A 16,200-nucleotide genomic window follows, 5' to 3' on the forward strand; every position below is an offset into this window, starting at 1 on the left:
CATTTCCCCACTGCTGTGCGATGTCAGGTGAATGGTTCAAGGATAGATCTGGCCTCTGCGCCTCCATTCACACACACTGCCGCGGGGGGAGGAGCAAAGGATGGAGGGTTGCAGGAACTGCCACGGGCTAAGACCTTTGTCTTCTTATTGCCCAAGAGCTTTACAGCCCCCTGGAATCCTGGGAGTGGCCAGCAAGAACAGACTGCTTCAGTAACCCTCTATGACAGGAACAGGGGCCGGCAACAAGACTGTGCTGGGTTAAAGGGAACCAAACCCCAACAGCATTGAAACAAGCCCCAGGGGCTCTTGGGGACAGGATGTGCAAACTTCACAGAGGAGTAGACAGGGATGTGTAGGAGACAGGGACTGTCCCCAAAAGGAAGGGGCAGAGACCATCACTGGAGACATTCCAGCGGGGCTGACAGAACCTTGGGAGATAGACAGTAGCGGCCAATCCTGCCCTAGGGGATAGACTAGAAAGCACCTAATGGGGTCTTTCCAGCTCCAGTTTCTAGAACTCAGTGAAAATAAATCCCTGAATTCTGCTAGGGGCTGAAGGCCTGTTCAGAATCCCTGACCAAAGAGGGTGTGTGCATGCAAGATACACGCGGCTTGGTAGGGGAGCTGCCAGTGCACTGAGTGGCAGCCGCGCCTCAGCCTGCTCTCTGCTCTGTCTGTTGCAGGAGGGCTTTCCAGCAGTTCTACAAGGAGTATGTGGAGTACACCTGCCCCACAGAGGACATCTACCTGGAGTAGGGACTGGGCCGATCACCCTTCTGTACAGACAGGGCCAGCGAACTCGCCCATTCCCCATCATGCATGGACAAGCTGCTTTGACACTGGAGGAGGAACAGAGCTGGAGATGGCTCCCTTGGTGCATGGAGCACTGCCTCTTTTCAGGACTCTCCTTCCTCGGGTTGGGGGATGGGAGGGGGAGGGGCTGAAAAATGGGGTTTATTGTAAAATACTCTTTTAGTTTATTATATTGAAGAAGCAGCACGGCTGTGGGCTCTGAAGGGGGAACAGGCAGCCTGGGGCAGGAATGCAGCTGTGGCACTGGAGCTGGCCTAGGACAGAGCAGCCCTGTCACTGTGTAAGTAAGAGGGCTGGCCTGGTGTGATGAGAGCACTCATCCTCCTCCCTCCTGGGTGCTGGAGCGAGGACTCCTCCCAGCTCCTGGGCTGCCTTGCAGCCTTAGCCAGCTTTCTCCAGCTCCCTTTCTTGGTCCCTCAGGTTGATTTTTAACTCCAGGGCAGCATTGGCCTCGCACTGTGAAGCCACATCAGCTGCTGAGAACAGGAGCTAATAGGAACAGGTCAGCCCAAGCCCTGACTGAGGGGGAAGGGGGCATGGGCATGGCAGAGAGAGGCAACTGCTAAAAGCCTTGGAACCACTTGATGGGTACCACATGGAAGATGGACTCACCCCGCACTCATCCCAGGAGGGAAGAGCAGCCTGGTTTGTAGCCTCCCTGCCATTCCCACCCAGACATCCTGAGAGAACCCCCTGCTTTCCAGAGGTGAATATTAGCCTGGGCTGAGACTATGGGGCCCTATTTCTCCTCCGTGTAGAGGAGTGAGTTTGAGGAGAAGGAGCGGGGAGCAGAAGAGTCCGTGCCCTCACATCCTGTAAGGGTGGGAGGGGGACAGTTCCTCTGGGGCCCCCTGCCCTTCAGTCTCCAGGTTGGGGGGAACTCCTCTGCTCCTCACCCCACCAGCTGTGGGTGCCAGTGGCTGTGGGCTATTTGCATACTGGGATGCATGTTTGAAAGTGTGAGATGCTGAGAGGCAGCAGATCTGGTCCATCCGCAGTGAGATGAGCACAACATGAATTCCTTCCCAGCCTCCACAATGGCAGTGGCTCCACCGAGGGGGAGAGGCAGCAGGAACCTGAGAGACGAGCTGGGGCCCTGAGACAAGAGAGGGAGCAGCAAGGGGCTCAGGACTGCAGTGAGCTGTGCTAATATCTAGGGGATGACACTTCTCCCCTCCAGTCAAGGTCTCTGGCCTTCAGCTGGATCCGCTGTGGTGGCAAAACTATTAAACATAAAGTTTCATGGAGTTGCTCTACATGTCTCTGTGTGTCACACCAGAGCGCTGGGCAAGGCCTGCAGCTCCTCTGTCACAGCCTTGCTACATGGGCATCCTGCCCCCACCCCATTTTCTCCTTCCCAGGGGCCTCTTCACCCCTCAGAGAGCCCCACCCAGCACCTCAAGCCCAAGGGAGATTGAGTGTCATGGCAGAGCAGCTTACCTGGCAGCCGGGGGACTGCACAGAATGGCTTTCTATGGATGAGTGATCTCAGTTCTCTGTGCCTGGGATCGCCACCTCTACACTCAGGTGGAGACAGGTAGCCTTCATTAGAGGGTAGGAGTAATTTTAGGGGCTTCATCTTCAGCTACACTGTTTCCAGCAGCTGAAGAAACACCCATGGGACTGAGGGCAGTAGTCTGGAGTAGTGGCAGCCCTCTGCCTTCCCCTTCCCCACCCCCACCCCAACAGCCATCACTGAGCAGATCCTCAGTCTGTCTTGCTGTACAGCGCACCTTTATAAAGCAGCTAGTGCACAGGACCAGAGCTGGAGTCCCTAGCTCATGGGGCTCGTGGAGACCCCACAAGTCCCTGGGCAGCTCACAGGACATTGTCATAATAATATTCTGCCAAATCTGACTCATCCCGCTTGCTCTTGTGTGCTTGGTGCAGGCCTGCAGGCTGCTTCCGGGGTGCTTGAGTCTGGAACTGGGGGTGCTTCGGTTTAATGCCATAATCTATGGAAGGACAGAGAGCTGGTGATAGAGAGGGGAAGAAACGCAGGGCCCAAAACAGCCTCTGTTGTGGGGAAACTGCCTGCAGCCACTAATGATCCAAGTTTGGGTCCAGCGCTCACATGTACCCCTCCCCCCCTCGGATGTGGTGTGTGCTTTTGGGAACTACGCAAAGTAAGCCTGGGCTGTGGCAGCACCCAGTGCAGCCATCACTCTGCAGTAGCAGGCGCAGCAACTTCTGTGCCATGCACAATAGCAGCCAGCAACAGCAGGTGCCTGTTAAGTGTCCATGCACAGGGAGGGAAAATCACTGCAAACGAGGAGGGGCAATTGGCACTGGCTGGCTTCTCAGGGGCTTTCCCCACAGCCTGGCCAGCTGAACTATGGCAGGGGGTGGGGCAGTTTGGACTCATGGCCAGCTGTCTATAGAGACAGGCTGCTGAGGAGAGGGCTTGGCCGCTGGGTGAGCCATAGCTGCCAGTGATGGGAGACCCTGCTGGCTAAGTGAGGCGCTGTCTCACCTGAATTAGCCTTTGAAATAGTAATCTCCTACCACTCCAGGGCTTGCAGTGGCATTAGGAGGGTGAGCTGAGGCTTTGAAGTGGACCCTTTATGCAGCAAACCAGGCTCTTCCATGCTCACTGCAGGGGGAAGGGGAAAAGCCTGCTTGCCCCTGGAAGCAGGAGCCCTGCACAGGGCAAGTCTCAAAACTCAGGCTTACAACCCTGAGTGGCAGCGACTGGCCCCCCCACAGACCTATGCCTGGGAAACAGTGAGCTGTGAGCCCCTGAGGAAGCCACTGTCTTTCCCCCACCCCACCGCATAGTAAGCCTTCCTGTCGCATTCCCTGGCTGTGGGGACTTGGCTTTGATGGTGCAGGAGGCAGTGCACCTGCTGTGTGCACTGAGGAGGCTGAATGGGAATTGTCCATGTCCCCCATGACAGCATGTTAGAGCAGAGTAAGTTGGTACCATCCACCAGGCCGAAGTGCTGCTGTGGGAGCTCCAGGGGAGCAGAGAAATCCTCAGGGACTGAGCCGCTGAGCCTGCAATAGAAATGCATGGTCAGGGGAGCAGGAAGTTCCCGGGGCTGATGAATTCACTAGTCTCCTCCCAGTGGCAGGGCTGGGGCTGCCTGCGTATTTCCAGTTGAAGCTCAGCCTGGCTTCTGGCCACAGGTCTTAGGGTGCTGGGCATAGAAGACAGCAGCTGGGCTGGAATGAGACGGTGGGTAATTGCACTTGGCCTAGGCGCAACTTAGCCTGTTAGCGCTTAAATGGTGGAGCAGAGCCAGGGCTCCAGGAAACAGGCTGATTTGGCAGGTTACATGCATTTGACGCTTGCCCTTAATGTGGACAGGGTGACTTGTGCGTTGGCTTCCCTCAGTAAGGACAGGTGCATTTTACAGCTTGCGGTGTTGCAGCGACAGAGGCAGGCTCTGAAGGAAAAGGCACCCCCTGGAATGGGGGTGGGGGAAGGTTTACGGTGCAGCAGATAGGCTTTACACACGCTGGCTCTTCTGCATGGTTCAAACGACAATTCCCACTGCTTTGGCCTAAGCTTTGAGTATCCAGCTCACCTGCTCCAGTTCCCAGCTGCGGAGGAGTGGGCTCAGCTCATGCCTGAGTCTCCTGCATGTGTTCTAGGGCAAGCACCGGGGGGAGAGTGGGCACAAACATTGCAGGGGCCATGTTACCTTTGGGGAAGTGGCACAGGGAACACAGCCCCCAGCAGGAGTGGCAGCAGCAGGTGCAGCTTCATGGAACTCAACCCAACTACACTGTGTCCTTGCAGAAGCAGGCTGGCCTCAGCCTATCCTCCTTTTCTTTCATTGGTTGTCATTGATGGAACATAATGACATCATGAGGCCCTACAGTGACATCACAAAAGGAGTGAACACATGAGGTATCACTTGCACTGCTAGCAGGAGTGCTGGGTAACACAGCAGGAGACACTAGCAGAAGGCGAAGCCTGGAGGTAGAGCAGCAGAGAAGCATGGCACCGCGTAGCAAGCTGGGGATGATGCAGGTGTTAGGACAACTACGTAGGTGTCTGGACAATATTATCCCCTTTGAATTTAATTGTGATGGCAACATAGCCATCTACCCCATTCAGCCTCCTCAATGCACCTACCACCTCACACCACAGCAGCCCACCGGGGCTTTGAGAGCCTCTGAGGGCAGGACCCAGCACAGAGCCAGCCCCCTAAGCTAATTTAAAAAGGATATCTCCTGCAGGAGCAGCTCTTAGACCGCTGCTCATCACATGCAGGTCAGGATCCGGAAGATCTTCCTGACACAGAGCAATCCATTACCTCCACACCTAACCTAAGCATCCTCCGGGGCTCTCCTCAAGCTGGCACTCTAGCTGGAGGAAAAGCGTGTCTAGGTAAGTGTGGCATTGGCAGTCACAAAAGCACAGCTCATGCTGTGTAGTCTCCACTGGATCCCCCACCATTCTGGTAGAGTTCAGAATTGCCCTCCTCATGTTTAACTCCCTAACTGTTTGCCTCAAAGCCTTTATCTCTTCCCACAATCTGCATCTTCTCTGCAGTTTCCCTATCTCCATCCATCTCATTGTAGAGTCTGCCTAGGCTGGGTGAAGTCCTCTTTTCTCTCCCTTCACTAGGAGCCTCTGGACTGAATGGAGCATATTCCCCAGCCCATGGCTCCATGCTGCTGCAGCCTAGACCACATGCTGTCACTTCCTCCTGCTGTGTAGTACTTGAAGTATACTGCATGAATGATGCTATCCAAACTGGCTGGCCTGTATTGGAGCTGCCGTGAGGCCCGGGTTTTCTCGCTGCTCCATCTGATAGCCCTGCAGGGAATACAGCTGCTTCTGCTCCATTACAGTCTCTGCTCCAAGCACTCCTGTGAGAAGCCCAAGCTGTACATGTTGCACACCCACCTCTGTAGTGTCAGGGGCCCCGAGGCCAGTTTAAGTAAGAGCATTATCCTCACCCAGTTCAGCCCCTATTCTGTGCCCCCCTCTGTGAAATGACTTCTTGCTGAGGTGCCATTCTGGGTGTTGATAACCAGTGGGGAAACTACTCAAGGACTCCTGTTGGGTGAAAGTTGCCACAAAGGGAAGAGCTGGCGAGACTATAAGATGCTTATGATACACTGAGCTCAGTGAGAGACTTATGGGAGCTGCTCAGACTCTAACAAGCCCACGGTTCCTCTCTTGTCAGGGTATTCCCTAGAGAGAGAACAAAGGGGCGTTGGCAGGGCAGGCCTAGAAGAGCAGCAGGGTGGCTGGGCATGACTGAGACTGCATCATCAGAGCTGGGCATGGGAAACCCAGGACTAGAACACACCTCACACTCCAGGGCCAGATGTTCTGTAGCTCTGGAATGGGAGTCTATCCCCCCCGGCTGCTCCGTGCATAGTTCTGGCAGAACACAGTGCTGCATTTCCCTCTACCATTCCTCAGCCAGCAAAGATACTAACCACCCCCATTTCTTTAGTTGCTCTAGGGCTCAGCTGGGCCCTGGCCATTTAGCTTTGCACATAGGTAAATGTTTGTTGAATTGATTTGTCTGCACTCCCCGCATTGACCAGCCCCCTCGGCATTGCTTTCCAGCCCCCACTCTCTGGTTGGCAGCTGCTCAGCAAGCCCTTTTAGCGTACATTAGCTGCTAGAAAAGCAATGTACAAACTGTGGCATGCAATACCCACAGGAGAGCTGCAGGAAATTAAACAGCCTGAACCAACCACCAAAAGTCCCAGCGGTGGACAAGGCAGATGCCAGCTGAGCAGCACGTGGGCATGATGGAGCCCTGCATTCTCCAGGGGAAAGAGCACTGAAGGGAGTGCTTGAGAGACAGATGGTGGCCATGGCAATAAGTGAGAGTCCCTGAAACAGGGAACTGCAGAGGTGGGCCTTGCTGCTAGAGCTAGCTGTGGTGGGGGTCAGCCGCCCAGCAGCCCGAGATGCCCCCAAACCAGTAGCTGGGGGGAGGAAAGAATGTTCCTGCCTTGCAAAGCTCTCTTGCCCCCGCCCACAGCTGTGTTACTGGACCAGCAGCCCTGTATGGGAAGAACACCCCTGAATGACCTTGTGAGAGCAGGGGCTACCCTGGGGGGAAGGGAGCTGCAGCCCAGGGCAGAGAACTCAGACTGGGGGAGAAATCCTGGGAGGCCAGAGGCTCTTAGGCTGCCTCTTCAGCACAGCCAGCTTCCTGAGCAGGAAGAATCCGCCAACAGTTTGGGCCAGGAGGGAAAGGTCTCACTAACACAAGCCGGGCACAGAATCAGTCCCAGCACCGAGAGCAGACAGACAGTCCCAAAAGCACTGGTGCCACTGCCTGACTTTATTACTGTGCAGCCATACAAAAGCCAAGTGCTTATAAAAGAGGTCCTGGACCAGCACTGAAGCCACCGTATTGTACAGGCTTGGGGTGGCAAAGGTCTCTCACCCCACGTAGGGTCCATTGTTCACAGCTAGCTACGTAAAAAAAGTTACAAGTCCCCTGGGGAATAGGAGTCTCTAATCAATGGTTTAACTGAAAAATAGATACGATAGAAACATCCCTCCAGCCAGCTCGCCCTCCAGAGACATCCTGTCGCCACTCTGAGCCAGCCCCGGTCACAGCAGCAAAGGGCCACTTCTCCATCAGCCCCAGTTATAGAAATAGATTTTCTGCCAAGCTGGCAGGTAATTCATCATTGGTCCTGAAATGAGAGAACAGAGGGACCAGGTGAGCCAGAGTCGGGAACAACATTTTAAAGATGTACACTTGAGCATGGATTTCCCACACATCTCTGCTGGTGCCCCTCAATCCCAGCCCACAGCCTCCCATTATGCCATTCCTAGCTTTTCCCCAAGCAAAATCACCAACTGTGCCACGCTGGGTGGTGGTGCTGATGTGCCCACTGGGAGCAGAGCAGGACAAGACTCATATGACCCTTGAAACTTGGACAACAGAGGCAACAGGTGAGGTGCACTGACACCTGTGCACTGGAGGAGGGCTTTCCCCTCTGCCCCAGGACTGCAGCTGCCCACACAGGAAGAAACCTGTGGGATAGGAGAGCCCCAGCCGAAGTATAGGGAAGGGGCAGTAACCCAACTCAGCACCAAAGATCAGCTGCAAAGACACAGTCTCCCTCAGTTCCTGGCTAAACTCATGTAGTGCTGCTATGCATTTTACACTGCTTCCGCGGCCCACTCCAGAGGACTGTGTTTCAGCAGGAAGTGGAAGAAGAGAGGAGACTCTGGTTTGAAAATTGTAAAGTGCTTTGCGGTCCTTTTGGAAGAGGTGCTAGAGAAATGCAATATTGTTTCCATTCTTTAATTCACAGTCCATCCAAAACTACCTTGGAGTAAGTGTCCCTGGTAGCAATTTGGAGAGGGTTACTCCACACTCTGTGTTGTGCTTTGCACAGCTCAGTGCTTATGAGGTGGGTGAAGATGGGATGGAGGGGCATCAGCAGAGCTGTGTATGGGGCGCATAGCAGGATCAGCACAGCAGTGTGCACTGGAGGTCAGGACTGAGGTGCACTGGCAGAGCTGTGCAGGGAACCCAGGACTGGAATCCAGCCAGCTCTGGCTGGGGGGGTGTATTTGAATGATTACACTCATGGCGCTTAAGTCCCTACGATATTTAACCCCTTACTGTTTGGATTTAAACCAGCACATGAGTGTTAATGGTAGGTATTCTGGTGGCAAATATCCCAGGGGCTTTTCCTCACTCCTTTGCCAGTTAGGCTCTAGCCTGTGACATACAGCCCACCCCCAGCTCCAGTCCTTCCCAGTGGAAATGCAGCCACTACAGCTGCCTACTTACGCGTGACTAACCCGACTCCGGGAACATAATCAGCCAGCAGGCGGAGCAGGAAGAGGATCCGGCCCCTAGGGGAACAGAAAGAGTGTGGATGAGGCCAGTGCAACGACCTCACGTTCCAGTCTGCCGAATGCACTAGAAGAGGCCTCCTCCTTTGGTAATGGGAACTGGATTTCTCTCAGCTCAGCTGCTTTGCTGCTCTTGAATATCCTGCACCCCCAAACTGCCAGCTCCCCGCAACTTCCCATGTCAGGATTTTAATGCAAACAACAGTGATGCAGGTGAAACAGGTCAGAGTGAAAGATGCTTGAGATCTTCAATAGAGCCTGAGCCCACTCTGGCTTCCTAGCTAGGTAGAGGCATCAAAGCCCCTTAGTGAAGGCCCAAAGTATAACTGTGTTAAAAAAAGAACTAGATAAGTTCATGGAGGATAGGCCCATCAATGGCTATTAGCCAGGATGGGCAGGGACACAACCCCCTGCTCTGCGTGTCCCTAAACCTCTGACTGACAGCAGAGACTGGATACAAGGAATGGATCACTCAAAATTACCTCTGTTCATTCCCTCTGGGGCACCTGGCATTGGCCACTGTCAGAAGACAGGATACTGGACTAGATGGACCCTTGGTCTGACCCAGTATAGCCATTGTTATATTCTTAGAGCACCTCGCTCATCAAATATCCTGTTGGGGGACTGGCTCCTTTATAGGGGCTAGATTCAGAACAGCCAGCAGGACCTCTTACTCTGAGTATCGGTCATAAAAAGGAGATCTCAGCAGGTAGTACAGCAGCAGGATGGTTCGGCGTCTCAGCTCCAAGCGCTCTCGCTTATTCAAGTCTTTCATATCACTCAGTAAACTTAGGCTGGAAAGAGAAGGGCAGGGAGTTAACTCAGAGATCCATGGCCAAAGCACGGGAGTTTTAGCATCTAGTCCCTGCTGCTCTCAGCGCCATGTGAAGTGGACCACTAAGCAGGCTTCCCTGCTCCTCTTCAGAGGAAAGGCTAACCACCCAGCTAGGGATAGTGCAGTGTGAAGATGCTGCAGGGGCGGATCCTCAGAATCTTGGCGTGGGACTTCTTGCTGTCACAAATAACTGCTCCCACCTGCAGCTGCACCCCCGCCCCGCACTGCTGCTTCTGCCTGAAGGGCCTACGCAGCACAGAACAGCAGGGCAGCAATGGGATCAAATGGGCACAATTGAGACAAACAGGACTGGGAGTTCAGCCCCAAAACACCCAAATGGAACCCAACGCGGAAGCCCTCTGTGGCCTCCCTCCAACTGACCTTGTGATATCCAGGATTCCCGAGAGGAGCCAGGGCTTCCATGATCTCTGGCCCCACATGCCTAAACTCAACACTGGGAGCAGAAGGGTCAAGGAAAGGAGAGAACAGACATGGTTGGCAGCAGCTGGGTAGGCAAAAGGACCCTCCAGGTAGCCCTAAAAGATTAAGCTCTAACAAGTCAGTGCTGTAAGGGCCCCATGGAAGAGGCTGGCATGACCCGCTCTTCTAGCCCAAATGGCTGAGCACACACAGGGACCCTGGCTAGAGCCCCTTCTGTGCCTGTTCATTCATGGACAGCTGCATGGAAGGCTGCACACTGAAGCTGTAGTACTCCGGTGGGGTACAAGGCATACTGCAGGCACTAACAAAAGCCAAGTTAGGATACAGTGGAACAGAGGCCGGGTGATGTAGACAGATTCTGCAATGGTTTCCTGAAGCCCCAGAGGGGTGGGAGCCTGGTTCATCTCCTCTGCTCTTCGGTTCTGTTTTCCCTCCCTCTGTTGGGGAGACCCCCAATGTCTGGATTGCAAGGCTGGGGCTGAAACAGAGTTGCAGACAAGGTTTCTAATGCAAACTGTGCCTTTCTCAAGCATCCAGTACATAAACACTGGCCTTTCAGTGACGCCCAGGGGAGGGGTTGGAATGGGAGAACTCTGAGGACTACAGCCACATGGCAGAGGCTGTGGCTCTGGCTTTCCCCAAGCACGGAGAAACAGCTGGTTATAGCCAACACAGAGGGCGCTCCCCTAGGAGCTGGGGCAGATAGTCAGAGAAGGCTTCCCTGGGGATCTGGCTACTTCAAAGCACAGGGAGCTGAACAGTCATTCTGAAGACTTATCCCATGACACAGGTAAGTCTAGGCTGAAATGATCCTGATGCCAGTCCCAGCACAAGCACCAACCCTGTTGCTCTCAGTGGTGGTGGTGGTGGTGGTGATGGGGGCGGGGGAGGGAAATAGGCCAGTGGTGGGAACAGCACCCGCTTGGGTAAGTCAGCGAGCTCCCGCTGGTTACACTCCAAAAGAACCAGTAGCCTGGCCACAGAGTCAAGGCAGACACAGCAAGTGTCAGGGCCTGTGCCAGGGCACAAGCTGACCAGGGAGAGGTACTTACTGCTTTCGAGGGACCTCACAACACGGCTGGAGCGCCTCCCAACATATGTCTGTTCCTTCCCTGCCGAGCTGCCCTCCTTGTCTGCCAGGAGAGAGGCACCACAGTGAGATCAAGGCTGCAACTCTGGGTAAAACTTCCCTGCAGCTCTCTGTTAACACTGCTCTGAGGTGGCACAGGCGCACCCTCTCCCAGGACAAAGTTCTCATAGCAGCCCCTTCTCCTCCCTCTAGAGTACTAACTGCATGAGGCCAGCTAGTCCGAGTGCTTTATATCTGATGGCTTTATGTTTAAGCTATTAAGTCTGGCTTTTCTGAAACTGCTAACATTGAGCAGAGCCAAGCAAAGTGCAGGAAGGTACATGGTTGCACATGCAGCTGCTACTCCAACCCTGCCTCCCCTTCCCCCAGCTCTGCTAATGCACCTCTAGCCAGTCTTGTAGCCTTCTTTGCTAGTCCAGGCTTAGGCCCATTATCCCATTAGGACTGACAGTCTAAGGGAGCAGTACTGTTAAGTTAACCAAGGGGTGCGTAGGTGCATGCTGTGGAGAAGGATGGTACTGGAGAGTAGCACAGTTCCGGCAGCTTGGCTTGTGGAATTCTTACAACTTCCCTGTTGCTCAAACCACTCGGCTAAGGAGGACTTTCAAGCAGGACTAACTGGATGACACACCCAACTCCACTGTGCCCCCCAAAGTCTCCAAACTACCCCAAATGTCTGGTAAGTAGCAAGAAGCTGAGGCAATCCCAGTGCAATGGACTCACCTTCTGGTTGGAGTTGCTGCTGCTCCCTGTCCAGTGGCACGATCGGAGGAGATGTCTGGATACCAGCTTTGTACCATAGCAAGAGCAGGAGGCGCAGGATGGCTCTATGGGGCACAGACAAGCCAGGAGGTGTAAGCATCAGGCACACACTACAGAAACCCAGCTTCCTGGTGAGGCAGCAGCCATAGGAGACAGGGAACACACAACCTCTGCTTTGCACTGAGCGAATGGGGCCGACAGCCACTCTGCACATGGCAACAGGAACCAACACAGCTCATCATTGGCTGTCCCTTCTTCACCCTTACTCTGAACACTGCCTTACCACAGCCAGGAGCACCACAAAGGTGAGCATCTCCAGCAGTGGGAAATCTAACGTCCTGTGCAGCCCCAAACATGCACAGCCTCATGGAACAGGCTTGCACCATCTTCTTCCATGAGATCAGATCTGCTGGATGCTCACTAGGTAACATCTCACTCATGAGCCCATGCCAACGAGCCCTCTACCCCGTCCCTTTCTGTACACATACACCCTCCTCCCTCCACCTGCAGCACTCACTTAGCCAGCTGGATGAGGATGATGATGGTCCATCGGCCCATCTCACCCCACACCTTGGCAGCCCCCATCTCCGCAAAGACTTCCACACACTCGAGCACACTCAGCCATGTCAGCAACTTCTGCTGGGGTAGCGACTGCAAAACACAAAGAAGGGGAGAGAGTGAGAGTCAGCAGCTTCTGGCTGTGTGTCACGTGGGGTGTAAGTCCGGCCCAGTCTGAAAGTTCTACTTTCAGGGTGAACCAAGGAGGGGTTAGATGGGGGCTCCTGGGAATAAATGGCAGATTTCCTTTCAGACACCGTGTAGCCCACTGATGAAAAGGACTGGCTGAGATCCCACTCATTTCACACGTGGCCTTCAGCAGTGAAAAGCCAGTTAGGCCCATCGAGTTCAACATTCTTGTTCACTATACAGCTGAGATCCTGGCTACAGACTTGCATTCTTCAGCTGGCACAGGGCCTGACACACCCAAGCCCACAGAACAGGCAGGTTATCAGAACAGAGGCCTTTCTAACACAGTGATTGCTGAAGGCTAGCTTGGGGTATAGAGAGATTCTTACAGGAAAGAAGCAGTCAGGGTTGGGCTTGGATTTCTTTTTGTTTTACTGTACATAGAATGGCGTAAAGGGAGACCCAAGAGGCCTGATTCTGTGTTGCACCAGTCAGGAGAAGGGAAGGGCAAAGGTGGCTTTATACCTCCCTTGTGCATCCCAGATTCTGAGCTTCTCAGTGACTGGTGTGGTCCAGAGCATAAGTCAGAGGCTGCTCTAATTTATGGCAGCCTTACGCGGGCTGCCTAGGGACTTCTGTACAGCCCAGAATTGCCAAAGTGCAGAGTTCTCTGGTCACTCCCCCATGCCAGGGCCAGCAAGCCAGGACAGCACAGCACTAGTGCATGACACATATTCAGAGGGCTGTTCCGGCCCCTTTATGCCACCAGAGTGGAATAGTGTAAAGGGGTTGCAGCAGGGACTGGAATCTGGCCCAGTAGCTTCTACAGAAATATTTCTAGAAGCACAGCCTCTGCAGATGAGCATGGGAAATGCATGTGCCAACCCCTCTCCCCGTGCACAAGAGCCTCACCACAGGCAGGGTCCGCTGTAGCTCCTTTCGGAGGATCCAGTCATTTAACAGCACCAGGAGGTTGGAGGCAGAGTACACTGGGAAAGAAGACAGTGATTCACATGGGAAAGAGATCCAGCCACTGACAGCCTCTCCCCACCCAGTCATAGGATATGGCAGAAGCTGAGTGTTCAGGAGAAAAATCTTTCCACTGAGGCGAATGAATGGGTGGGACTAGGGTTGCCAACCCTCCAGGATTGTCCTGGAGTCTCCAGGAATTCATAGACTCTAGGACCGGAAGGGACTTTGAGAGGTCATCGAGTCCAGTCCCCTGCCCTCATGGTTTAATCTTTAATTAAAGATAATGTCATGTGATGAAACCTCCAGGAATTTGTCCAACCAAAGTTGGCAACCCTAGATGGGACAGACAGACTCCTGATGGCTGAGAGAGGCAATGCAGCCAACAGCAAAGTTAAGAGAATGATGAGTTTTAAGCAAGGACTATCTATGTTCCAGGAATTTGACCCCAGACAGAGTGGGAGATAAACTGAGCTTGCTGTGGGGCAGGGTCTCTGGCCAACTCCAAGTTAGTAACATAGCCACTCTTTTTGGTTTTATTCAAACAGCAGCTAGTATAGAGCTTCAGATCACCAGGTTCCTACAACACATTGAAAAGAGTACCCACCTGCTAGTTAGTTCAAGAAGGCAAGGTTAATAAATTTAACAAAACCAATGGCCAAATAGCAGCCATTAGCACCAGAGGGAACAGGGAGCCCCATGAGAGCCTAGACTAGCCGCTGGCAAAGAAACAAACATTCCCATCACACCCAAGGGAATGCCTCACCTCACACTGCCCCAGCTGAAGCGACACTTGCAGGAGCATTAGGAAACCGCAGCCACTGAATAATGCCAGCCATGCAGCAGCAGCAGCGCTCTGATTTCAGACTGCACCTCTTTCCCTGGTACAATGCTCAGCACACCCCCTCCCCAAAGTCTGCCATTATCTACAAAACACAGATGCAGATGGCACAGTTCTGGTGCCGCATATCAATTCACCAGCATACGTACCAAGCTCAGAAAGTTCATGGGAATCAGAAAAGCGACCTGGGAAATAAAGGAGAGATGTCAGAGGAGGATTCTGTCATGCTGCTGAAAACCACCACAATCATTGCTTCAGAGGGAAACAATTACTTTAATCAATGCTGATAGGGAATTCTGAGCTTAGTAAAAGGGTTTGAAGTATCCATCAAGGATGTCTCTCAAGGAGCCCAGAGATTAATATTCTCCTGCCCTCAAAACAACAACAACAGGTTACTCCCTCCCCTTCCCATTGCTCTGCCTCTTTCTGGCCAAGTACTAGATAAGGCTTTATTGTTTTTTCTTCAACCTTCCAATATCTGTGCAAGTCCAGCGGGTGAGGGTGGGTGTCCTGCAGGCTGATGACAGATGCTCCTTCATTTCTTGGGGGTCTTACAGGCCAAAGGTGATGTGCCAAAATATTTTAACCATGAATTCATTTTTCTTTTTTACTTTATTAAACGACCAAACACAGTATGAGCTACACCTGAAGCACGGCCCTTCATTGTCTTCTCCACCACATGCCTGAGTTCAGAGCCGGCTGATCCTGCTAGCACAGCAGCGTGTGAATCGCAGATATACAAGTCCATCTTTATCTGAACCTTAGTAACTCGAGGAAATGCAGATGGACCTTATTTACGATGGTTATGATGTAGTGGGACCCTGTCAATGCAACTCGTGACAGATCAATAAAAAACCCCATTGTTTAATGGGAGGGACTGGCTAACAGAGGTGGAGCAGACTTCTCTGAAGCACAGGTGGAGGAGGCACTCCCAGAGTTCTCATCAGACCGAGTCTGGACACCTGGGTTCCTGCCCGACTCCCCGGGGAGCGGGGTCTGCCGCCGGGCAGGACGCCTGGGTTCCTGCCCGACTCCCCGGGGAGCGGGGTCTGTCGCCGGGCAGGACGCCTGGGTTCCTGCCCCAGCTACCCGCAGAGACGGGCGCTCTAGGCTCGCTCGCCCCGGTACCTGGCAGCAGGTAGGAGAGGCCCCGCACGGTACCCTCCAGCTGCGCAGTGGCGGCCGGGTGCTGCCTCACGTACTCCTGGTAGCGGTGACACAGGCGCCGCAGCCTCCCCAGGGGCCCGGCGGCGGCCATGGCTCCCCGGGACCACTTAGTTCCACCGCCGCCCCGCACACACTTCCGGGTAGGAAGCTGCGCGCCTGCGCATTGAGCTACTCACACGCCGGATTCTCCCTCTGCGCCTGCGCACCGAGGGCAGTAAGGCGCAAGCTGCCAAGACCCGCTAGCCTCTTGAATCGAGCACAGAGCAGCGAGGCGGATGAATCGAGCGCGGAGCGGCTGGGTCCGCAGCCGGGACTGGGAGGAGGTGATTTAAAGGGCTGAGAGGCAGCGAGCGCGGCGGCGGCAGCGGCGCGCGCCGGTCTCAGGTACGGGGCGGCGTGAGCCTTGCGGCGCCCGGGGACAGAGCCCCCTGCAGGGCGGCCCCGCGGGGCGGAGAGTCCGGGCGGCCGGGGGCTGCGGCACCTGCCGCGGGAGGTGCCCAGCCGGGGGTGTGAGCGGCCCTGCGGTCCCTTCCCGCCGCCCAGCGCTGAGCCCTGCCCGGGCGCCCCCTGCTCCCCTCCGGCTCAGGCCACTCTTCTCTTGAGACGCTCCGGAGCCTTCCTCCCCCTCCCTCCCGCCGGCCCGGGGCTCAGCGCTGCTGCCGGGCAGGGCTCCCCCTCGGCTCGGCTCGGCACAGAAATGAGCCGCTGTGGCCCCAGGCTGAGCGGCGGCAGCACTGACTAGCGAGACGCCCCGCGAACCCTTTCGGGGTGTGATGACAGCGGGGGGCTCT

The 16,200-nt window shown here is 54.5% G+C and overlaps 3 protein-coding genes across 3 annotated transcripts in view; 1 reads left to right on the forward strand and 2 right to left on the reverse strand.

Annotated features, from left to right (window-relative positions):
- The window catches only part of MAPK8IP1 (mitogen-activated protein kinase 8 interacting protein 1), a 46,230-nt gene extending 45,315 nt beyond the window's left edge, over positions 1 to 915 (forward strand). Inside the window, exon 12 of the mRNA XM_024214467.1 lies at positions 684 to 915. Within this exon, the coding sequence (XP_024070235.1) occupies positions 684 to 756 (73 nt within the window). The 3' untranslated portion in view covers positions 757 to 915. The remainder of the gene's footprint in view (positions 1 to 683) is intronic.
- A 1,658-nt stretch (positions 916 to 2,573) lies between these two features.
- Positions 2,574 to 4,949, reverse strand: CUNH11orf94 (chromosome unknown C11orf94 homolog). The gene is made up of 3 exons (XM_026651545.1): positions 4,461 to 4,949; positions 3,737 to 3,810; positions 2,574 to 2,768 (listed from the first exon to the last, which is right to left on the reverse strand). Exons 1-3 carry the CDS (start codon positions 4,523 to 4,525, stop codon positions 2,632 to 2,634), a joined length of 276 nt encoding a protein of 91 aa, XP_026507330.1. The 5' UTR covers positions 4,526 to 4,949; the 3' UTR covers positions 2,574 to 2,631.
- Positions 4,950 to 7,061: 2,112 nt separating this feature from the next.
- On the reverse strand, positions 7,062 to 15,554 carry PEX16 (peroxisomal biogenesis factor 16). The gene is made up of 11 exons (XM_024214476.2): positions 15,371 to 15,554; positions 14,392 to 14,427; positions 13,345 to 13,421; positions 12,263 to 12,396; positions 11,707 to 11,810; positions 10,946 to 11,026; positions 10,219 to 10,371; positions 9,834 to 9,906; positions 9,292 to 9,411; positions 8,553 to 8,617; positions 7,062 to 7,440 (listed from the first exon to the last, which is right to left on the reverse strand). The coding sequence occupies exons 1-11, from the start codon at positions 15,498 to 15,500 to the stop codon at positions 7,382 to 7,384; spliced, it is 1,032 nt and encodes a 343-aa protein (XP_024070244.1). The 5' UTR covers positions 15,501 to 15,554; the 3' UTR covers positions 7,062 to 7,381.
- Positions 15,555 to 16,200: the final 646 nt, after the last annotated feature.

Source organism: Terrapene carolina, unplaced genomic scaffold, assembly GCF_002925995.2.
Source record: "Terrapene carolina triunguis isolate 2854851 unplaced genomic scaffold, T_m_triunguis-2.0 Scaffold96, whole genome shotgun sequence".
Taxonomy (NCBI): Eukaryota; Metazoa; Chordata; order Testudines; family Emydidae; genus Terrapene; species Terrapene triunguis.

Coding starts and splice junctions, on each gene's coding strand:
- CUNH11orf94 (XM_026651545.1), bottom strand. CDS start 4,525: ATGAAGCTGCACCTGCTGCTGCCACTCCTGCTGGGGGCTGTGTTCCCT. Junction 3,811..4,460: donor CCTGTGCCACTTCCCCAAAG/GTAACATGGCCC, acceptor TTTCTATTGCAG/GCTCAGCGGCTCAGTCCCTG. Junction 2,769..3,736: donor GCACTTCGGCCTGGTGGATG/GTACCAACTTAC, acceptor GTCCTTCCATAG/ATTATGGCATTAAACCGAAG.
- PEX16 (XM_024214476.2), bottom strand. CDS start 15,500: ATGGCCGCCGCCGGGCCCCTGGGGAGGCTGCGGCGCCTGTGTCACCGC. Junction 13,422..14,391: donor CCATGAACTTTCTGAGCTTG/GTACGTATGCTG, acceptor CTTCTTTCCCAG/TGTACTCTGCCTCCAACCTC. Junction 9,907..10,218: donor CACCCGGCCTCTGTTCCACT/GTATCCTAACTT, acceptor TTCTGCTCCCAG/TGTTGAGTTTAGGCATGTGG.